The sequence below is a fragment of the Lepidochelys kempii genome, chromosome 4 (genome assembly GCF_965140265.1).
Source record: "Lepidochelys kempii isolate rLepKem1 chromosome 4, rLepKem1.hap2, whole genome shotgun sequence".
NCBI lineage: Eukaryota > Metazoa > Chordata > Testudines > Cheloniidae > Lepidochelys > Lepidochelys kempii.
In genome coordinates this window covers 110,195,095-110,217,757 of record NC_133259.1, presented here as the reverse complement: position 1 = coordinate 110,217,757, position 22,663 = coordinate 110,195,095, and the positions used below count along the sequence as shown (strand labels likewise).

General features: G+C 42.7%; 1 protein-coding gene across 1 annotated transcript; it reads left to right on the top strand.

The window, feature by feature from the left end:
- Positions 1 to 1,391: 1,391 nt before the first annotated feature.
- On the top strand, positions 1,392 to 8,963 carry CLRN2 (clarin 2). The gene is made up of 3 exons (XM_073340121.1): positions 1,392 to 1,644; positions 8,026 to 8,205; positions 8,698 to 8,963. Exons 1-3 carry the CDS (start codon positions 1,392 to 1,394, stop codon positions 8,961 to 8,963), a joined length of 699 nt encoding a protein of 232 aa, XP_073196222.1.
- Positions 8,964 to 22,663: the final 13,700 nt, after the last annotated feature.

Here is a 22,663-nt window from a genome sequence, read left to right as displayed (position 1 = left end):
TCAAATCATTACATCCTACTTAAATGTCTATCGCATATTCAATGAACCTATATCCCTATATGTTAATTTACCAACAAAATGCAGATACCTCTGATGACAGCAGCTGTTAAGCAGAACACTACATAATAACTTAGGGCAGGAAATGTTTGTTCCTTTTAATAAATTTGTCAGGTGATCTTATTCTCTGATGATGGGCACGGTATAAGAATATGTACATATAGATTAGATAAAAGAAGATTAAGTAACCAACTGAATCTGCAGGTGAAATTTAGGTCCACTGTAATTAACTGAGTTGGAATGTATTCAGGACTCCAGGATTACCCTCCTTACTTCCACAAATAGTGCTATATGGGACCTTCACTGACGATAATTGATCAAGGCTTTGGTTTTGTATTTTACCCAACAGACAGCAGAACCTTTGGCAGCACTAGTGTCCCTCCACAACTTGTTTAGGCACTAGTCAGAGAAGTATTATGTTACCTACTTTACAGGGATGCTGGGAGAATTGATTAATTAATGATTGCAAAGAGCTTTGAGCTCCTTTTGTAAAAGTGCCTATAGACATGCAAACTATTTTTTTACAGTGCTATCTAGTAGAACTTCTGGCATGTACAGTGGTGGCTGTTTCTGCACATGTTTACAATAGCAAGTTGCTGGTATATGTTAAATAAGGCTGGCATTGTGCTTCTCCAAGCTATAACAACTTGCTTTGCACCCCATTTTATATAGAAGATTAATCTAATAAGGCTTGGCATCCTGAAACATAATTTATACACTTCAATTAACAGGCTTGGCGAATGGAGGGTCATCATTTTGTTGTTTACAAACACTTCTGGTGGCTGTGACAGTAGTGACATTTAGAAAAAGTGGGATCGCAGCAAGCACCAAGGGAAAGACATTTGATACAGCTTCGGTGTCAGCAGAATTCTGGTGCCAATTTTTTTTTTCCACGCTACGTCCCATTCACACAATTTGTTTAACTTTTCTTTATAATTCATACAACTGAATTGTGCATCTAAATTTCTCCTACGTGATCATTGTCAAGAAACTGGTGTCATTTGAATATTTAAAACAGGGAACAATTAAACCCTCTGATGAAACATTAGTCGTGCAATAGAGATAGGATTACTTTCTGCAGAAACAAGCACCACTGTGCTACAGTGTAATGAAGTTGTTCTTTGCAACCATTTCAGGATGTTGTTGCAGCAAATCTATACTTTGGGCTTGATTTTTAACTCTGCCTCTGAAGTTTTAAAATACAATGAGATTTAAAGGGTGTGTGTGGAATAACTGGCATCTTACCACCTGTGGATTTCTGAGCAGCAGCAAAATGTGAAACTCATCTAATTACTGCAGAGCGGCCTTGGAGATGATTTCTTGAAACTACTAGGATGCCCAACTGCTTTAAAAAGACCTTGTTTGCCTTGGCTTCTGCATTGAGTTTTGTGTCTTTTCTCTTGATTGTCATTGCTATGGGGATCCAAAAGTGGATGTCTGGCAAAATCCTTTGTAAAACAGGAGCTGATTTGGTCAACGCCACAGATCCAGAGCTAGTCAAGTTCATTGGAGATATTCACTATGGACTCTTTCGGGGGGAAAAAATACGACAATGTGGTTTGGGTGGGCGGCTTTCCAAATTCACAAGTAAGTAAAGTTTTGGTTGAATATATAAATAAATTCTAAGAGCATTGTAAGTCCTTTTGTTTGTAGTACCCATAGAATAGGAATAGTTATTGAACTCACATCTATGGCTCAGTTTACTTGGGGCTTTTATGGTTCTGAAATATGAGTGAGAATTTTAAAAAACAAACATTTAGTTATGTTCTTTGGTACAAACTTGTATCACTGCATAAGCAAGATAAGAAAAATATTCCTTAATTATTATGGGATAGACTGAGAGTTTCCTTTAAATTCTGTGTTGGGCCTGTGTGTATCTCTGTGCCACCCTAGGAGGAGTTCTGGGAAGGAACTGTGACTCAGAGACACCCCTCCGAGACAGGATTGTCTTAGAGCTCCTATTTTACATGGGGGAAGAGGAAGTATGTTGTGTAGGTCGACTACCCTTCCAGCTGACTCCAAAGGCTGTAACAGGGGAAGGAGCCATGGCTCTGCCTGCTCCTTGACACGCTCTTCTTCCACCATGCCCAGCTGCTTGTGGGAGGGAATACTGGCATACAGCCCCTGCTCACTCACTTGCCCATACCTGAGCTCAATATCTGGGTAGATTCTGCTCAGGGGAATGGAGGAAGGGGCAACTTTATATCCCCTTAGTCCCCTGCTCAATCATGTAGGGCTAATTCAATCCTTAATAAATACAGACTTTCTCATCAGTTGCTATGCAACCTGAAGGGGAGTGCTATAATTGCAGTGTGACTACTGGAATACATGGATATTATGCCCAAAGGGTCTGATCCTACAGTGCTTACGCAAACCAAACTCCAATTAAAATCAGCGGGAATCTTCCCTGCTAGGACTGCAAGATCGGGCCCTCACAAATTCTGTAAATGAATATGGTATTGAGATTTCCTTTTTTCAAAAAATGTAGATTTATGAAATCTTTAGTTAGATACTGTGGGCAAACACCTGTTCTCCCCTTGAGGGGTTGCCTATGCTGGGTGTGGCAGGCTGGCAGGCACTCCAGAGCCATTTTGCCAGTGTGCAGCATACACAGGTAGAACACCTCAGGAGGCCCTAGGGGACCACACTTAATAAGGACCCTTCTCTCTATTGCTGTAGAAACAGGAATTGAACAGACCCCCCAAACCCAGTGACCTCAGAGTACTGTGTGGTGGGTTATCTGCCCTCATCCCTTGATGAGGACGCACAGTGATGAGGACGCACTTTTCATCCTCTTTCCTTCCTCCCCGCACAAATCTGAAGGCTTAGTTGGAATTTTGCCCTGTACGTTTTGTCCTTATGCCCTCTCCCCTAATAAACTGCTTTATATTAGTGCTCCCAGTATCACATCGACAGTGTGTGCCAGAGAACACCCTACCATGATAATTATTCTCTAATAACAAAGGATACTAGTTTCCGTCTCCACACGGCTCAGGCATCCTCCTACCTCCCCCACTCTTCTTCCATCTGTTGGTCCTGTTTTTCCTTAGGCTCCAATTTATAGCAAAGCCTGGCAGTATGGTGATTAGTTTTTTAACCCAATTAACAACCCAAAAATTAAATAAATGGAAGCATAAACTTTAAAAATACACATGCTTGAAGAGCACTGAGTTTTTCAGAGTAATCCAGTCAACTTGGGTCTATGAAGGCATGGACACCTCAGAGAAGTGGAAGAGTTGCATAGAATCATGGAATATCAGGGTTGGAAGGGACCTCAGGAGGTCATCTAGTCCAACCCCCTGCTCAAAGCAGGACCAATCCCCAATTAAATCATCCCAGCCAGGGCTTTGTCAAGCCTGACCTTAAAAACTTCTAAGGAAGGAGATTCTACCACCTCCCTAGGTAACGCATTCCAGTGTTTCACCACCCTCCTAGTGAAAAAGTTTTTCCTAATATCCAACCTAAACCTCCCCCACTGCAACTTGAGACCATTACTCCTTGTCCTGTCCTCTTCTACCACTGAGAATAGTCTAGAACCATCCTCTCTGGAACCACCTCTCCGGTAGTTGAAAGCAGCTATCAAATCTCCCCTCATTCTTCTCTTCTGCAGACTAAACAATCCCAGTTCCCTCAGCCTCTCCTCATAAGTCATGTGTTCCAGACCCCTAATCATTTTTGTTGCCCTTTGCTGGACTCTCTCCAATTTATCCACATCCTTCTTGTAGTGTGGGGCCCAAAACTGGACACAGTACTCCAGATGAGGCCTCACCAACATCAAACAGAGGGGGATGATCACGTCCCTCAATCTGCTGGCTATGCCCCTACGTATACATCCCAAAATGCCATTGGCCTTCTTGGCAACAAGGGCACACTGCTGACTCATATCCAGCTTCTCGTCCACGGTAACCCCTAGGTCCTTTTCCGCAGAACTGCTGCCTAGCCATTCGGTCCCTAGTCTGTGGCGGTGCATTGGGTTCTTCCGTCCTAAGTGCAGGACCCTGCACTTATCCTTATTGAACCTCATCAGTTTTCTTTTGGCCCAAATCCTCCAATTTGTCTGGGTCCCTCTATATCCTATCCCTGCCCTCCAGCGTATCTACCACTCCTCCTAGTTTAGTATCATCCGCAAATTTGCTGAGAGTGCAATCCACACCATCCTCCAGATCATTTATGAAGATATTGAACAAAACCGGCCCCAGGACCGACCCCTGGGGCACTCCACTTGACACCAGCTGCCAACTAGACATGGAGCCATTGATCACTACCCGCTGAGCCCGACAATCTAGCCAACTTTCTACCCACCTTATAGTGCATTCATCCAGCCCATACTTCTTTAACTTGCTGACAAGAATACTATGGGAGACCGTGTCAAAAGCTTTGCTAAAGTCAAGAAACAATACATCCACTGCTTTCCCTTCATCCACAAAACCAGTAATCTCATCATAGAAGGTGATTAGATTAGTCAGGCATGACCTTCCCTCGGTGAATCCATGCTGACTGTTCCTGATCACTTTCCTCTCATGTAAGTGCTTCAGGATTGATTCTTTGAGGACCTGCTCCATGATTTTTCTGGGGACTGAGGTGAGGCTGACTGGCCTGTAGTTCCCAGGATCCTCCTTCTTCCCTTTTTTAAAGATTGACACTACATTAGCCTTTTTCCAGTCATCTGGGACTTCCCCCGTTCGCCATGAGTTTTCAAAGATAATGGCCAATGGCTCTGCAATCACAGCCGCCAACTCCTTTAGCACTCTCGGATGCAACTCGTCCGGCCCCATGGACTTGTGCACGTCCAGCTTTTCTAAATAAATAGTCCCTAACCACCTCTTTCTCCACAGAGGGCTGGCCATCTACTCCCCATGCTGTGATGCCCAGCGCAGCAGTCTGGAAGCTGACCTTGTTAGTGAAGACAGAGGCAAAAAAAGCATTGAGTACATTAGCTTTTTCCACATCCTCTGTCACTAGGTTGCCTCCCTCATTCAGTAAGGGGCCCACACTTTCCTTGGCTTTCTTCTTGTTGCCAACATACCTGAAGAAACCCTTCTTGTTACTCTTGACATCTCTTGCTAGCTGCAGCTCCAGGTGCGATTTGGCCCTCCTGATTTCATTCCTACATGCCCGAGCAATATTTTTATACTCTTCCCTGGTCATATGTCCAACCTTCCACTTCTTGTAAGCTTCTTTTTTATGTTTAAGATCTGCTAGGATTTCACCATTAAGCCAAGCTGGTCACCTGCCATATTTACTATTCTTTCGACACATCGAGATGGTTTGTCCCTGTAACCTCAACAGGGATTCCTTGAAATACAGCCAGCTGTCCTGGACTCCTTTCCCCTTCATGTTAGTCCCCCAGGGGATCCTACCCATCCGTTCCCTGAGGGAGTCGAAGTCTGCTTTCCTGAAGTCCGGGGTCCATATCCTGCTGCTTACCTTTCTTCCCTGTGTCAGGATCCTGAACTCAACCAACTCATGGTCACTGCCTCCCAAATTCCCATCCACTTTTGCTTCCCCCACTAATTTTTCCCGGTTTGTGAGCAGCCGGTCAAGAAAAGCTCCCCCCCTTGTTGGCTCCTCTAGCACTTGCAGCAGGAAATTGTCCCCTATGCTTTCCAAAAACTTCCTGGATTGTCTATGCACCGCTGTATTGCTCTCCCAGCAGATATCAGGAAAATTAAAGTCACCCTGAGAACCAGGGCGTGAGATCTAGTAGCTTCTGCGAGTTGCCAGAAGAAAGCCTCATCCACCTCATCCCCCTGGTCCGGTGGTCTATAGCAGACTCCCACCACAACATCACCCTTGTTGCTCACGCTTCTAAACTTAATCCAGAGACACTCAGGTTTTTCTGCAGTTTCGTACCGGAGCTCTGAGCAGTCATACTGCTCCCTTACATACAGTGCTACTCCCCCACCTTTTCTGCCCTGCCTGTCCTTCCTGAACAGTTTATAACATATAGGGGATCCTGCATGTGTTACTTCACATAGAGCCACATAAAACCTAAGGCCAGCCCGGACTGGGATGCTCTGCAAACTTTATACAAAATGTAACTAAAACTTGGCCAGTGCTGCAGCAAAACTAGCTGTTACCTTCCTAGACTACAACTGAGCCAAACATAGAAAAGAAAAAGAAGGTGAAAGGGGGAGGCTAAAATGGTCAGTGATATACTGACCCAAATGCAAAGGCCTTAGACCATTCCTGGAAAACAGTCATAGAAGGATTCTGCTGAACAGCTTCTTGATTCTGTAGATGAGGTCCCTAAACAGAGAATGGCTATTCCCTTGCCTCATTCAGAGGCAACCTGAGAAAGGAGACTGAGAAAACTCATCTGACCGCAGATACATTGGAGGGAACACAGAGGAAACTTTGGGCCTGTATTATTAAGAGCTTTTTGTAGGTTGGGCCTGGGGACACTGGAACTGGCAGGGCAAGGAGATGGGACTAGGAGCCAGAAATGGAGGTTGTGGGAGGGACTGGGAGGAAGTGGATGTGGGGAAGACTGAGATTGGATGAGCTGTCGAGGGAGACTGGGACTGGCTAGGCAAAGAGACTGAGAACCAGTGGGGCCTGGGTAAGGAAGGAAAAGGGGATGGGGAAAGATTTATCTGATGAGCAACCAGGGAGCAGGGGGGAGAATTGGTACTGATTAGGGAAAGAAACTGGAACAAGGACACAGAGACTGGATGGAGAAAGATTGGGACTACAAACAAGTGGGGATAGAGTCTGTGGCTGCGGGGCGGAGGAGGGGGGCAGTGACTACATACCAGATAGATCGCATGAGGAGCTGGGAGTGGCAGGGAACTGGGATTGGTTGAGAAGGTAAGTTTGGAGGGGTGGGATTAAGTCTTGATGGGCAGGGAGTCTGGGCAAGAAGCCTGAGAAATAGCGAATGAGACTGAGAGAACAAGCTGGGGTAGGAAAAAGAAGGGACCAGATTGGGACAGGTTGGAGGGAACAGGGTAGAAGGGGTTATGCTTGAGGAGAATGGACAGAACAGTGGACCCATGGGAACATGAAATGAGGCAGGAGTCCTATGGAAAAAATAGTTCGTGACTCTGTAATTAAAGGCCGTATTATAATGCATACACACATGGGGAACAGGCAACCTTAACTGTGGCATTTCCTAACTTTTGCATACTGGACTTTGCAACCTTAATAATGTTCTTTTAACTTTTTATTTTTTGGTGGTGGTATCAAGACAGAAGTAACTTGTTCATTAGCACTATCTATTGTGACTGCAGTAGCATATCTAGCCTGCTTAAGGCAGCCTGGCCTGTAGTGAAGTCTCCTAGGCTGACAGCCTGATTCAGCAAGGCACTTAATCACATTTAGTTGTATAAGTACAATACAGATACGTAACTATTAGAAATGAGCTCATGGCACTGGGTTTGGATCTGAGATTGTGTCTACATTTGGAACTAGGTATATGATTCCCAGCTCATATAGACATAGTTGCCCTAGTTCTAATAGAGCTAGCATGCTAAAAATAATAATGCAGTCGAAGTAGCACGGGGATCAGTGAGCAGTGGCATGGGCTAGCTGCCTTGCATACGAACACACCTGGGCCACAAGGATGCATAACCTTGGCAGCTGGTCCATGCTGCTGCTCGCCGCAGCCTATGCAACAGCAGCTACACTACTGTTTTTAGCACACTAGCTCCATGACAGCTAGTGTGAATAGGTCTACTCAAGCTGGGGGAATCACACCTCCAGCTCACAGCATGGACATATGCTGTATCTGAATTTCCCCAAACTTCAGGGGGTTACAGGGTCCGAATTCTGCTCCTCTGATGTAGTGAGCAGATAAATTCATCCCTCATGAACTAACACACCTGTATCTACCAGATTGATTCCTCTCGTAAATAATGCCTTGTTAATTTGAGTGAAAAGCAGTTTATAGCATCAGTATAATGTGTATCCTGTCATTTTCACAGGAAGATTTATACACTGAATAACTGAATATTTGTTTCTTGCCAGTCTTCCCGCATCTGGTGAAAAAGCTGAATGCAGGCCTTCATGTGATGATTTTAATCTTCCTTTGTGCGGCCATTTCCTTTGCTCTGGTCAGTTTTGGATTCTGCATTCTCAATGCAATAAAAGTTCCATACCGAGCTATTAAAGGTCCAGCCGGTATATGCCTATGGAATTTACTTGCAGGTAAAATAATTTTAAAATAACTTTTACTACCAACCACATTTGAATAAAATGGTAAAAGTAAATGTGTACAAAAATGAAAACATCTTCCTCTTGCCAAGTCTGTATTTCTCCTTGGCTTATGTACTTGTGTGCAAAAAATAGAGTTAGCACTGTATTCCCCCGTATTAGACTAAAACTATTAGAAGGCATTTCAGCCTTCAGCATATTGTAGATTGTTTTGTATGAACAGGGAATTCACATATATAGCCTCAATATCACATACAAGAGAACTTTAATAGAAACATAACATTGGTGCAATGCTTGGTCACATAACTAATAAAAGCCCCAGTTCAGGAAAGCACTTAGGCACATCTTTAAATCCATCCTTAATCTGACTAGCACTTAATTATGTGTTTAACTTTAATTATGTGCTTAAAGCATGTTTTTGTGAATCACAGCCAAAATGTCTGACTTGTTTTGAAAATGATTAATTATTTTTTCATTTTGTTGCAGGAGGCTTTACAGCACTGGCAGTCACTAGCTTTATAGCTGCTGTTAAACTTCATCGCCTCACAGAAAGAATTGCCAATTTCCAGGAAAATGTCTTTCAGTTTGTAATTTTGGAAGAACGGTATGAAAGCTCCATTTGGCTTTGTGTGGCTAGTGCTACATCTCATGTAGTAAATTTGTTGCTAATAGCCATAAGTGGGGTTCATTTCCCTGAATTCAAGACTAAAACAGAAGAGGCGACTGTTACAGCAGAAGATATCATGTACTGATAACCTTCACCTACATTAAACTAGTTCTACAAAGTGAACTCTCATGAAAAGAACAACTCCTTGGTTCTGCAACTTTAGTACTGGATGGAGATTGTTGCTGTCATGGACAGTAAAACTGCCACTTTCAGAAATATACAGTATTTTTGAGGCCAGTTGTCAGTACCAGCAATTAATATTCACTGCATGGAAGACAAACTACAGAAACCACATAATTGAAAAAGTAACCAATATGGACAACAATAAAGTTATTTTCTAGAATATTTTTCATCTTAAATATTTTACATATCGGAGTTAAAGTATGTTTTCACCAAAACCAAAAAGTGAACTATAAATAAGGAAGAGAATACATAAATCGCCATACTTTGGCCTTTAAGATACTTGAATGCATTTTTATTTCAAAGCAGGAAGAACAGACACAGGATTTAAGGTTTTATCCAGAGTTGCAAGCTATTTCCTCAGAATTCTCTAGAAAATCTGAGAGGAACAAGTACACCTTGTTTATTGATGTGCTACAGAACTGGAAGAGTAAACTCCATTACCTGGAAGACTGAAATGTAAGGGAAATCATCAAGAACTTGTGAAAAGATTTAGAAACAGAGGAACAAACATCAAAAGCTAGACTCTAGAGAAGTGGAAAGAAGAAGAATATGGAATATTATAATAAGAATATTCTTAGGGAAGAATAATAGCATGTAAGAAAAGTGAAGAGCTCTCTAGCCAATGATGGGCAAAATGTTTGTACACAGACTCTAAGTAATGATATTACAATTGTTATAATAACCTGTTTCAGAGAAGCAGCCGTGTTAGTCTGTATTCGCAAAAAAGAAAAGGAGTACTTGTGGCACCTTAGAGACTAACCAATTTATATGAGCATAAGCTTTCGTGAGCTACAGCTCACTTCATCGGATGCATCATTACTCTAAGGTGCCACAAGTACTCCTTTTCTTTTTATAATAACCTGAAGATTCGTATTTTGACAGATTTATGGTCCTCGAGCCTCTGCCAATTCTTGTTTTTATCTGAAATTAAGTCCAAAATGTTGTTTGATGAAACAGTATTAAAATGAAAAAATGTTATACTACAATGGTTAGATGTGTGAAAAAATTTGTGTGAAATACCAACACTACCACAAGCATTTAATAAACTGAGTTGCAAGTGATGCATCATAAACTGAAAATTATCAAGCCTTAAGGTAAACATGAGACTTCTTGAGTTTACCTATCAGAGTGAAACAAAATAGATTCCTAAACTATTTATAAATGACAGTTACAGAAAATTGGATGTAAAGAATTTATTTGAATTCATGAAAAACTCTTATAGTAAAGCTGCCATCCCAAATTAATTCTTAAAATGCATTTTATTTGTAGTCATCTGATTAATGGAAAACTGCTATATTTTGTAAATTGCAAATAGAAATCTTTATTTTAGTCAAAGCCTCTCTCAAAAGAGGTATGAAAATCTTTTAGAAGAAAGATCTGAATAATTCTTATACTGCTGCAGGATATTTTAAGAAAATCCTTCATTTTTATATGAAAATCCCTCTCCACTGAAAAAAATAATTTTAAAAGCCAAGATCCACACTTTCAAACATGGGTACTTAAATTTAGGAAGAATTCTTTATCTGATTCCAGACAGAGCAGCTGGAAACTCATTCCATAAGCATTCAAAAAATTCACCCATAAAGATTACAAAATATCAGGATAAGGAAGGCAGCTGGAATTTTCAATTCTTTTGGAGCACTATTACCATCAGCTTTGCATGAGTGAGAAGCTAGAGTCAATAAAGGAGATGTTTCCTAACATAAGCTATAACAGCCAATTTTGTCTTGTATTTGTTTTACTTTTGCTTTGTTGACTTTCCTTCCTTGAGTCAAGACTATGGTGAGGAGGCAATATTAGGAGAGGGACTGCAGAAATCCAACCCACAAAGTGACTATGACTTATATCTTAGCAGCCCACTCTTGTCTGTCAGTGCCCCCTGGAAGAACTCACCATTAGTGTTCCCACCTTACCCTCACCTCCCAAAACAATTCTGGCTGGCTCTGAATCTTGGGCACATGGCTCTGCTTTACTACATAACTGCAGATCTCACTAATGCTGCTGTAGTTAAGGCTGAATTTAAGCACAAACTTAACTGCAAAACTTCTTTCCAAGTTGAAGCTTGGTACACAGCACAAGGCCTTACAATACAGCACTTATTTATTTTTAGCCAAAGAACTTTGGTGTAAAATGAAATATTTGTCAAATTACTATGCTGTTCTGTGAACATATAACTTAAAAGCAGCTCTGATGCAGAAACAATGAAATCATGGCAAGTCATTTATCCATAACTAGCCATAACTGCCTTTAGGAACTGAAAAAGGAAAGGCACTTGGAGATATTTAATTTTGAGAAATAGCTATAAAAGTGTACTGGAGCTACTTTTCATGAGGATTTTTACCACTTATTCCAACACATTTTAAAAACTGCTGACATAGTGCATGGTCCTGAAAACTCTTACTCACATGAGTAATCTACAGTGGGACTACACACCTGAGTAAGGATTACTGATCAGAGTAAACATTTGTTGGACTAGGCTCACAAACTGATCAAAGTGGCTCTAAAGGTACCATTAGGAGCCATTGTGTAAATAAGACTAGAGAAGATGGCTCAGAAGATTTGTACAACAACCTTTTACTTCTTGGTCACCAGTTCAAATTCAGCCAACATCACACACAAAAAAATGGATGCAACATTTTGCAATAATAGTCCAAAATGATATAGCTTACAATAGGTTCATGGCTATCACCCTAGAAGACTGTAGTACTGTTTGCACAGTGTGTAGTGTGATCAACTATCATTATCATCTGATGCCTGGGAAATGAGTTGGTAACCTGAGTTTTGTTCCTGGTAGACAAGTGCTTGTAATCACAAAAACTACCATGACAGCTGATACCCTTAGAGGAAGTCACCTGGACCGATTTGCAGGCTGAATTAGCCTTTCACACCCAGAGGTCATCTCCCCAAAATAGCGTTGAGACATGTCGACAGGAGAGGGTGGAGGACACTTGCATTTTAGCTGTCTGTACTGTAACGTTCTGTAAAATCCAAATTCTGATTACAGTTAATGGTGTGCAAATACAGAATAATTCCCCATTCATTTAAGTTGGTTACTTTGGATTTGTATAAATGATAAGAGAATTTGACCCATAACCTCAGTTGGTTCAGATGCTGAGGGTTAATTATCATTTTGTGCTTTTGAATGACCCTTATTACTAGTGTAACGTCCCACATGTATCCTTGTTCTTTCAAATGAGTTTTGTCATAAGGACTCATTCAGTTGTCAACAAATACTGCTATTACTTTAGTTCACAGATTTACATTTAGCTTATACTCCCCAGGTTATGAATAATACTACTCTGCTAGAATTACTCCACTCTTCTGGCTTAAAGACCTTTTAGTGCCTTCATACATTACTAATATTTGCCAGTGATTCATATTAGTGATTATGATTACTAATGACTGAATATATATCCTTAACTATGAGAGACTAGCAGTCTGCTACAATTATAGATGGAACTGCTAGCACCATCTGTTTTAAGATTGCCCAACACTTCCTTTTGTAAGACACTGTTTTCAGTTACCAAACTTTAATTGTTTGGTCGATATATTCAATGTCAGGAATCTGCCTCAAGCTGGTTATTATTATTATCATTTGTAAATTTTAGACAAAATAGTTTGCTGTTTCCAAGAACGAGGTTGGGGGGAAATATGTTGTTTTGCTCATGTTAAAAAATATTCTGGCAGCCTTTTCTTAAGAAGCTTTAGAGCAGTGATGACAGCAAAATGATTGACCAGGTATTCTACAATTGGTTAATAACATAGTAAACGCATCCTGATTGGTTAATAATTAAATCACATTGTTCTAATATTGTGTGATGCAACGAGGAGACACGTTAAAAAGCCATTTGGGGCTCCTGAGCCTCAGTCTGAGTATCACTGCTCTAGAGCTTTGGAGTATGAAATTTGGCAAGGGGGTTAGTTTTATGTCAGGAATGTGCCATATTTGGCCAACTTATATTCCTTTGAAAAATTGCAGTTCACATGTGCTCATCAGAGATTTCTTAGATTTTAGCAGCTAAATTCAACTGAAGATTCTGTCTGCACTGGGCATGCTCTAGCTAGGGGCTGAGCACAAATTTCTTGCAGTTGCAGCTCTGCACTGCTGTGGGCTGTGCTGGGTTTGGGTACCTGAACAGGGAGCCAGTCTCTCCTCATCTATCAGTGAACCTGCTGCTGGGCCTAGGCGTGTGGCAGAGGAAACTGTCTTATTCATATACAGAGAGGATGGTACCTGGGGGGTGAGAAGGGAAAATGGGCCTGGGAGTTGGCATGGGGGAGACTGGGATTGGCTAGGCAAGGTGATTCTGACTGGGAACTGAGGAGAGCAACAGAAGAGAGGGAGCCAGAAGGTGGGGGATGACTGAGACCAGATGAGGAGTGGAGGGAAACTGGGACTAGCTGGGCAAGGACACTGGGAGTGAGAACTGGTAGGGCAGAGGGAAGGAGGTGAAGGGAGAGGGGAGATAAATCTGACAAGAAGTGGGTGTCCATGGGGAGAACTGGGACTGGAGGGACAAAGAGGCTTGGGAGGAGGAGGCTGAGGCATGCTGAGACTGGATGAGTAGCCCAGGGTGGGACTTTAGGACAGGGAGTCAGTGGAGAGTGTGGGTGGTGGGGGGAGCCTGGAGGCCAGGGTAGGAGAGAGACAGATTGGATTGAGACAGCAGGTGAGGAAACTGGGACTGGCTGGGCAATGCAACTGGAGATAAGGAATAGTGAGGGGACGGACTGGGCCTGGGAGTCCAGAAGGGTGAGACTAGGACTTGTTGGGCAAGGAGAGTGGAATGAGAAGCCTGAGAAATAGAGACTGGGACTGGTTAAGTGAAGAGAATGGGACAGGGACAAGGAGCCAGGAGTGGGGAAGAGACAGGATGGGAATACAGACAGGTTGGAGGGAACAGCATAGAAGGGATCAAGCTTGGGGAGAATAGGCAGAAGAGTCTGTGCCCACAAGGGCACACTTCCCTCCAGTGCCTGGTATGGTACCCAAGATCACAGAGCCTCACCATTCCTCTGCTGTCAGAAAATACACGTGAAACCCCCTGGCAAAGTGTCCCATCCCCCATATGGACAACAGAGCCCAATTAAGGTTGTATAGGTAACCATATTGATGACATTTCCCAACTTTTGAGTGCTAGACTTTTCACCCTGCATAGCATAGTGTTCTTTTAATGACAGGTTTCAGAGTAGCAGCCATGTTAGTCTGTATTCGCAAAAAGAAAAGGAGTACTAGTCTCTAAGGTGCCACTAGTACTCCTTTTCTTTTTGTTCTTTTAATGTAGTTTTTGTGTGTGTGTAAGTGTACAGCAGTTGGGATTCCTAACCTTTTCATTTTTCCAAACTTAAACTAGATCCTTGGCTTTATTAAGGTCCCTTTGCACTGCAAGAGCAACCAAGTTTAAAAATCTCTCTCAAAGAGCCGAATTCCAGCCAGTGCAAATGACGATTGTGCCCGGTGCCTGCTGCTTTCCATTCAACTGCAGTCAGAATTGGGTTGCTCCAGATCCAAATGTCATGGTCACTGAAGATCAACTGCAGGTTAGAGTGTCTACAACTGAATGGAAGGTGGACAGCAGAGCATGATGAAGCCTAGCACAAAGGCTCATTAGTTGAGAGTCCAGAGTCTAGTGCGGCAATCACAAAAGCCTGAAGTACCCCTAGTTGTAGTATAGTACTTGTGCACAGGCCAGTGGCTGGGAGCTGTCATTTTTCTTGTGTAGATTTTTCTGCTTACTACTAATTTCTTTACAAAAAGAAGAGAAGGAGGAAGTATCACTTACTGTTCATTGATGGCCACTTTGCCCACATCAAAGTTGGTCAGAGAATGAAAATATAAGCTTAAGTGCAGCATGTCAGCTTTAGAGGACTGAACATCACTCTTGTGTTTTGAAGAAGTGCAAAGCCGTGGCAACTGAAAATGGCTGAAACAACATTTCAATACAAAAGGCAGGTTCCTGAGTGATGTGGAACATTCGGCTTTATGTATGGTCAAATGTGCTATTAGGAAAGGAGAGAGCTTAGCTTGCTCTTTTCCCACCTTTAAGTTAACATTATTGATTCTGTTTTTGACAGAGGTGTACATATGAATTGAGAAAAGTGAATCCAATTACTCTACTGTGTTGCTAATATGGATGATGGAGGGACGCTTCCCCAGACAATGTATAACAAAGATAAAGTGATGCACCGTGGTGCACGGTTAGTAGAATATTTAAGCCATGACCTTGCAAGATTCTAAGTATATCCAGCAAAGTAATAAGTGGCCTCAGCCCACGCTGACAGTACTCAGTGCCTTCCAAGATCAGACAAAGCTATTAAGAGCCTTTCTCCATACTGCATAGCAAAACTTTTCTTGTGCATACTAATGAGGACATCTGTTGCTTTTAGTAATAAAGTGTTATCCCTTATTTTCCTAAACTACAGCATTACACTGGCATCTAAAGGAGTTATTGTCTCATTAAAGCATGAAGGATTGATGTGCTCTTAAAGATTTGTGCATAGATCCCTTATACAGTACGTTGATAGGAAAGAAAACTCTAAGGGCCTGATCCTGATATTTATTCACACTTAAAACTTCTATTGAAGTAAATGGTCCAAAATCAAGCTTGATGTAAAGCACAGGCTTTGGAAAGAATAAGGACTCGGAACTTCCATTGCTGACTCACACATGAAAAGGATCAGTCCTCAGTGTTGAAACATAAAACACTGCAGCTTTGCAATAATAGCATTCTTCACTATAAATAAAAAACCTGGTCTTGCTCCGACTGAAGTCGGTGGCAAAGCTCACAATGAGCAGGATTATGACCAATAGGTGTTTTCAAATGGAATCTAGAGTTATTTTTTTACTAAGAGATTTCACTAACTCAGAGTTACTAATTTTTTACATCCAGTTTTCCCCATATTTTAAGTTAGTAGGATATGCTGGGTGCTTGGCACCTTTGAAAATCTAGCCACTTATTTAGGTGTCTAATGAAGATGTTGGAACTTAACCGAAGCAACCTTTCTTTGAAATCTGTTTTATTCAGATATCTATTTCAGTTAGACCCCTGCAGAGAAGATATTACAAACTCCAGCGTCATGCCCTTCCATGTACTGGATATGGTCTAAAGACTGGGAAGGATTCTTTGAGGGCTCTCTCAACTTTGGAACAATAAAAGTCCTAGTCAGGAACAGGGAGGGGAGCAGTAGGGAGGGGGATAATATTTCAAGAACATTACAGAGAGATACAAGTCACATGGTTCCTCTTTCAGCACAATCAAAAGACATTTTCACACACTTGGAAAAATGAGCCACTGAATTTGTATGTATGTAACCTGCTGGTGAGTGAATGTTACAGGCCCCCTTGTATGATCCACAGAGAATATGAATTATTACAGCCTCAACTACAGAGCCTTAACTTTTTAGCTCAAGATGTAACCGCTCATGTTTTTAGCTCTGGAGCTCCTCAGTTCAATTCCCGGTGTGCTCACCAAGAGGGTAGAAGATAACATATAAGAACATAAGAATGGTTATACTGGGTCAGACCAAAGGTCCATCTAACCCAGTATCCTGTCTTCCAAAAATGGCCAATGCCAGGTGCTTCGAAGGGAATGAACAGAACAGATAATCATCAAGTGATCCATCCCGTCGCCCATTCCCAGCTTCTGGCCATCCCATATACAGAATCCAATAAAACCTATGTAGCTATACATACTATGCCTAAGGCTAAGGTTTTGTCATGGTTATTTTTAGTAAAAGTCAGGGACAGGTCATGAGCAATGCACAAAAATTCACAGAACCTGTGATCTGTTCGTGACTTTAACTACACATAATGGGGGGCAGGACTAGGTGAAGGGGTGGAATAGAATTCCATGGGGGCGGGGGCAGGACTGACAGGCTGAGCTCCCCACTATGACAGGGGGCACCACCCCATCTCCAGCAACTACAGTGGGGAGTGTAGCCCCATGTGCCTGGCAGGTGGCAGCCAGGGGAGGTGTGCACAGCCCTGGGAAGCTGTGAGGGGGGTGCAAGGCCCTCGCTGCAGCCGCCGGGCAGTGGCGCACAGCCCTGACTGCAGCCTCCACCAAGCCTGAGATGCCGCGGGGCTGGGGCGCGAGGCCCCGCCAAACCCGGGACATTGTGAGGCTGGGCTGCAGGGTCCTGGTTCCAGCCCCAGTTGTAGGGCAGAAGCACACAGTTCTGTCTCTGCCTCCTGAGTTCCTAGAGGTCACAGAGGTCCGGTATAGTCACGGAATCTGTGACTACCATGACCTCCGTGACTAAATCGTATCCTTAACTATGCCTCCCTCCAATGGCCAGCTCATGCCTTTAAATGCTAGTTTTTAGCTATGGCCCTCCCAGAAATAAATAACTACCTCAAATGTTACCACTTTGTTGATTTTCAAATGATATATTGTGCAGCAACTGTTTAAAAATGTAATTTTAAAAGGTAATACGTTAGATTGTTTGTAGACCATTCTTGCTGAGTGATACCAGGTTAGATATCACACATCTCTGTATCTTGATATAATTCTATACCACTTAGTAATGCTGCAACCTATTATTTAAAATGCTTCCTAGCATTTAGTGGAAAAACTGCACAGTTAGGTGAGAGAAGAAATGATGGACATGCCAGCTGCTTCAAAGTGTACTTTAAATGTAGCAGTGTAAGTTCAGTTACAGGAATCTGGAAAAGTAAAATGATTGCTTCACTCAGCAGCTCAAGGTCTCAGATTCTTGTGCTTAGCAGTCAACCATTCTTTATTTCTCAAAGATTTTTTAGATCATTTGGCATTAAAATGTAATGCATGTGAAGTCCTAGTGAAATGCTACATTCTACTGTACATGCTAACAATCCAATGAATCTCAACACACCCAAAGCAGTTCCTTTATGACTGGTTTCAGAGTAACAGCCGTGTTAGTCTGTATTCGCAAAAAGAAAAGGAGGACTTGTGGCACCTTAGAGACTAACCAATTTATTAGAGCATAAGCTTTCGTGAGCTACAGCTCACTTCCTCAGATGCATATCGTGGAAACTGCAGCAGGCTTTATATATACACAGAGAATATGAAACAATACCTATTCCCACCCCACTGTCCTGCTGGTAATAGCTTATCTAAAGTGATTTCCAGCACAAATCCAGGTTTTCTCACCCTCCACCCCCCCACACAAATTCACTCTCCTGCTGGTGATAGCCCATCCAAAGTGACAACTCTTTACACAATGTGCATGACAATCAAGCTGGGCTATTTCCTGCATAAATCCAGGTTCTCACATCCCCCCCACCCCCATACACACACAAACTCACTCTCCTGCTGGTAATAGCTCATCCAAACTGACCACTCTTCAAGTTAAAATCCAAGTTAAACCAGAACATCTGGGGGGGGGGGGGGGGGGTAGGAAAAAACAAGAGGAAACAGGCTACCTTGCATAATGACTTAGCCACTCCAAGTCTCTATTTAAGCCTAAATTAATAGTATCCAATTTGCAAATGAATTCCAATTCAGCAGTTTCTCGCTGGAGTCTGGATTTGAAGTTTTTTTGTTTTAAGATAGCGACCTTCATGTCTGTGATTGCGTGACCAGAGAGATTGAAGTGTTCTCCGACTGGTTTATGAATGTTATAATTCTTGACATCTGATTTGTGTCCATTTATTCTTTTACGTAGAGACTGTCCAGTTTGACCAATGTACATGGCAGAGGGGCATTGCTGGCACATGATGGCATATATCACATTGGTGGATGTGCAGGTGAACGAGCCTCTGATAGTGTGGCTGATGTTATTAGGCCCTGTGATGGTGTCCCCTGAATAGATATGTGGGCACAGTTGGCAACGGGCTTTGTTGCAAGGATAAGTTCCTGGGTTAGTGGTTCTGTTGTGTGGTATGTGGTTGTTGGTGAGTATTTGCTTCAGGTTGCGGGGCTGTCTGTAGGCAAGGACTGGCCTGTCTCCCAAGATTTGTGAGAGTGTTGGGTCATCCTTTAGGATAGGTTGTAGATCCTTAATAATGCGTTGGAGGGGTTTTAGTTGGGGGCTGAAGGTGACGGCTAGTGGCGTTCTGTTATTTTCTTTGTTAGGCCTGTCCTGTAGTAGGTAACTTCTGGGAACTCTTCTGGCTCTATCAATCTGTTTCTTTACTTCTGCAGGTGGGTATTGTAGTTGTAAGAAAGCTTGACAGAGATCTTGTAGGTGTTTGTCTCTGTCTGAGGGGTTGGAGCAAATGCGGTTGTATCGCAGAGCTTGGCTGTAGACGATGGATCGTGTGGTGTGGTCAGGGTGAAAGCTGGAGGCATGCAGGTAGGAACAGCGGTCAGTAGGTTTCCGGTATAGGGTGGTGTTTATGTGACCATTGTTTATTAGCACTGTAGTGTCCAGGAAGTGGATCTCTTGTGTGGACTGGACCAGGCTGAGGTTGGTGGTGGGATGGAAATTGTTGAAATCATGGTGGAATTCCTCAAGGGCTTCTTTTCCATGGGTCCAGATGATGAAGATGTCATCAATATAGCGCAAGTAGAGTAGGGGCTTTAGGGGACGAGAGCTGAGGAAGCGTTGTTCTAAATCAGCCATAAAAATGTTGGCATACTGTGGGGCCATGCGGGTACCCATAGCAGTGCCGCTGATCTGAAGGTATACATTGTCCCCAAATGTGAAGTAGTTATGGGTAAGGACAAAGTCACAAAGTTCAGCCACCAGGTTAGCCGTGACATTATCGGGGATAGTGTTCTTGACGGCTTGTAGTCCATCTTTGTGTGGAATGTTGGTGTAGAGGGCTTCTACATCCATAGTGGCCAGGATGGTGTTATCAGGAAGATCACCGATGGATTGTAGTTTCCTCAGGAAGTCAGTGGTGTCTCGAAGGTAGCTGGGAGTGCTGGTAGCGTAGGGCCTGAGGAGGGAGTCTACATAGCCAGACAATCCTGCTGTCAGGGTGCCAATGCCTGAGATGATGGGGCGCCCAGGATTTCCAGGTTTATGGATCTTGGGTAGTAGATAGAATATCCCAGGTCGGGGTTCCAGGGGTGTGTCTGTGCGGATTTGATCTTGTGCTTTTTCAGGAAGTTTCTTGAGCAAATGCTGTAGTTGCTTTTGGTAACTCTCAGTGGGATCAGAGGGTAATGGCTTGTAGAAACTCGTGTTGGAGAGCTGCCGAGCAGCCTCTTGTTCATATTCCGACCTATTCATGACGACAACAGCACCTCCTTTGTCAGCCTTTTTGATTATGATGTCAGAGTTGTTTCTGAGGCTGTGGATGGCATTGCGTTCCGCAGAACGCAGAAGAAAAGAAACAGATTGATAGAGCCAGAAGAGTTCCCAGAAGTTACCTACTACAGGACAGGCCTAACAAAGAAAATAACAGAACGCCACTAGCCGTCACCTTCAGCCCCCAACTAAAACCCCTCCAACGCATTATTAAGGATCTACAACCTATCCTAAAGGATGACCCAACACTCTCACAAATCTTGGGAGACAGGCCAGTCCTTGCCTACAGACAGCCCCGCAACCTGAAGCAAATACTCACCAACAACCACATACCACACAACAGAACCACTAACCCAGGAACTTATCCTTGCAACAAAGCCCGTTGCCAACTGTGCCCACATATCTATTCAGGGGACACCATCACAGGGCCTAATAACATCAGCCACACTATCAGAGGCTCGTTCACCTGCACATCCACCAATGTGATATATGCCATCATGTGCCAGCAATGCCCCTCTGCCATGTACATTGGTCAAACTGGACAGTCTCTACGTAAAAGAATAAATGGACACAAATCAGATGTCAAGAATTATAACATTCATAAACCAGTCGGAGAACACTTCAATCTCTCTGGTCACGCAATCACAGACATGAAGGTCGCTATCTTAAAACAAAAAAACTTCAAATCCAGACTCCAGCGAGAAACTGCTGAATTGGAATTCATTTGCAAATTGGATACTATTAATTTAGGCTTAAATAGAGACTTGGAGTGGCTAAGTCATTATGCAAGGTAGCCTGTTTCCTCTTGTTTTTTCCTACCCCCCCCCCCCCCCAGATGTTCTGGTTTAACTTGGATTTTAACTTGAAGAGTGGTCAGTTTGGATGAGCTATTACCAGCAGGAGAGTGAGTTTGTGTGTGTATGGGGGTGGGGGGGATGTGAGAACCTGGATTTATGCAGGAAATAGCCCAGCTTGATTGTCATGCACATTGTGTAAAGAGTTGTCACTTTGGATGGGCTATCACCAGCAGGAGAGTGAATTTGTGTGGGGGGGTGGAGGGTGAGAAAACCTGGATTTGTGCTGGAAATCACTTTAGATAAGCTATTACCAGCAGGACAGTGGGGTGGGAATAGGTATTGTTTCATATTCTCTGTGTATATATAAAGCCTGCTGCAGTTTCCACGATATGCATCTGAGGAAGTGAGCTGTAGCTCACGAAAGCTTATGCTCTAATAAATTGGTTAGTCTCTAAGGTGCCACAAGTCCTCCTTTTCCTTTATGACTGGTACTTTTGCTATAACATCACAAATCCACTTCTGTTCAGAATATATAGGGTACACTCATGAGTAGATTTTGCAAGAAATCTTACAACAGTCATTCTCACTAATCTTAAATTTTCAGTTATTACTTTGTCTCCTTTTTTCTGTTCATCTCTGAGATTTACATTCTCTTCACTCAGAACCTAACCTCTCTCTCTAAACATGTATATTATGCTCTTAACTGTGGTATCTGAGCAGTTTATGGCCTGATCCTGCAAACATGCACATAACTTCACCTATGACTGAGTAGTCCTACTGATGCAGTTCATGTAGGATCACAGCCAGAAATGCCAAATAGAAATAATTCAAAAGACTAATTAATCAAATAATAAAAAAAACAATCAAGAAAGCTTTTCATATGCCACAAAAGAACACAATCCTGTATTGAGAATTCTTTTCATCCTAACGAAATGCAAGTTACAAACAGGGTGACTTTTAGTGTGACCATAAAACATAAATTACAGCTATGTGCTTTTAAAAAGCTTATAGTAAGCAAATGGAGAAAATATTTTAATAATGTTCATCTTGAACAATACTTTTTACTACTATAAATGAATGCATCGAACCACTATTCACTAGAGGGCAACTATCCACTTTTTCTATGCAAGATGTACTGCATACTAATATGGCTACAGCAAATTTAACACTGTAATTTCTATGGTGCTGGATTGATTTAACTGTTTCTGAATAAGACATAAAACCATGGTCCTTAATATTGTCCTTAAACTTAAACATGGTCCTTAAACTTGTCCTTAATATTCCCATTATTTCAGGCATTTCCTAACTCTTGAGCGCTGTCTTTGAAATCTTAACCATGTCCTTTCAAGGTCGTCTTTGTGGGTGATTTTATATAAAAATGACCCCGAGCCACAAAGTCCGGCTCCAAATCCAGATGTTCCCAAAGTCTGGTGTGATGGGGAGGGAGGGGGGGGAGGGAAACAGTCGGGCGGGGTAGGCAGCCGCTCAGACGAGATTGTGTCTGCGCCCGCAGATACTGAACACCGCAGCACCAACAAAGCCAAGAGCCCCCCATTCGCCCCGGCGCTGTTCCCGCCTCCTCCTGCAGGAGCCAGCCACACGCTCCCGCCCGGCTACCCCCGTGCGC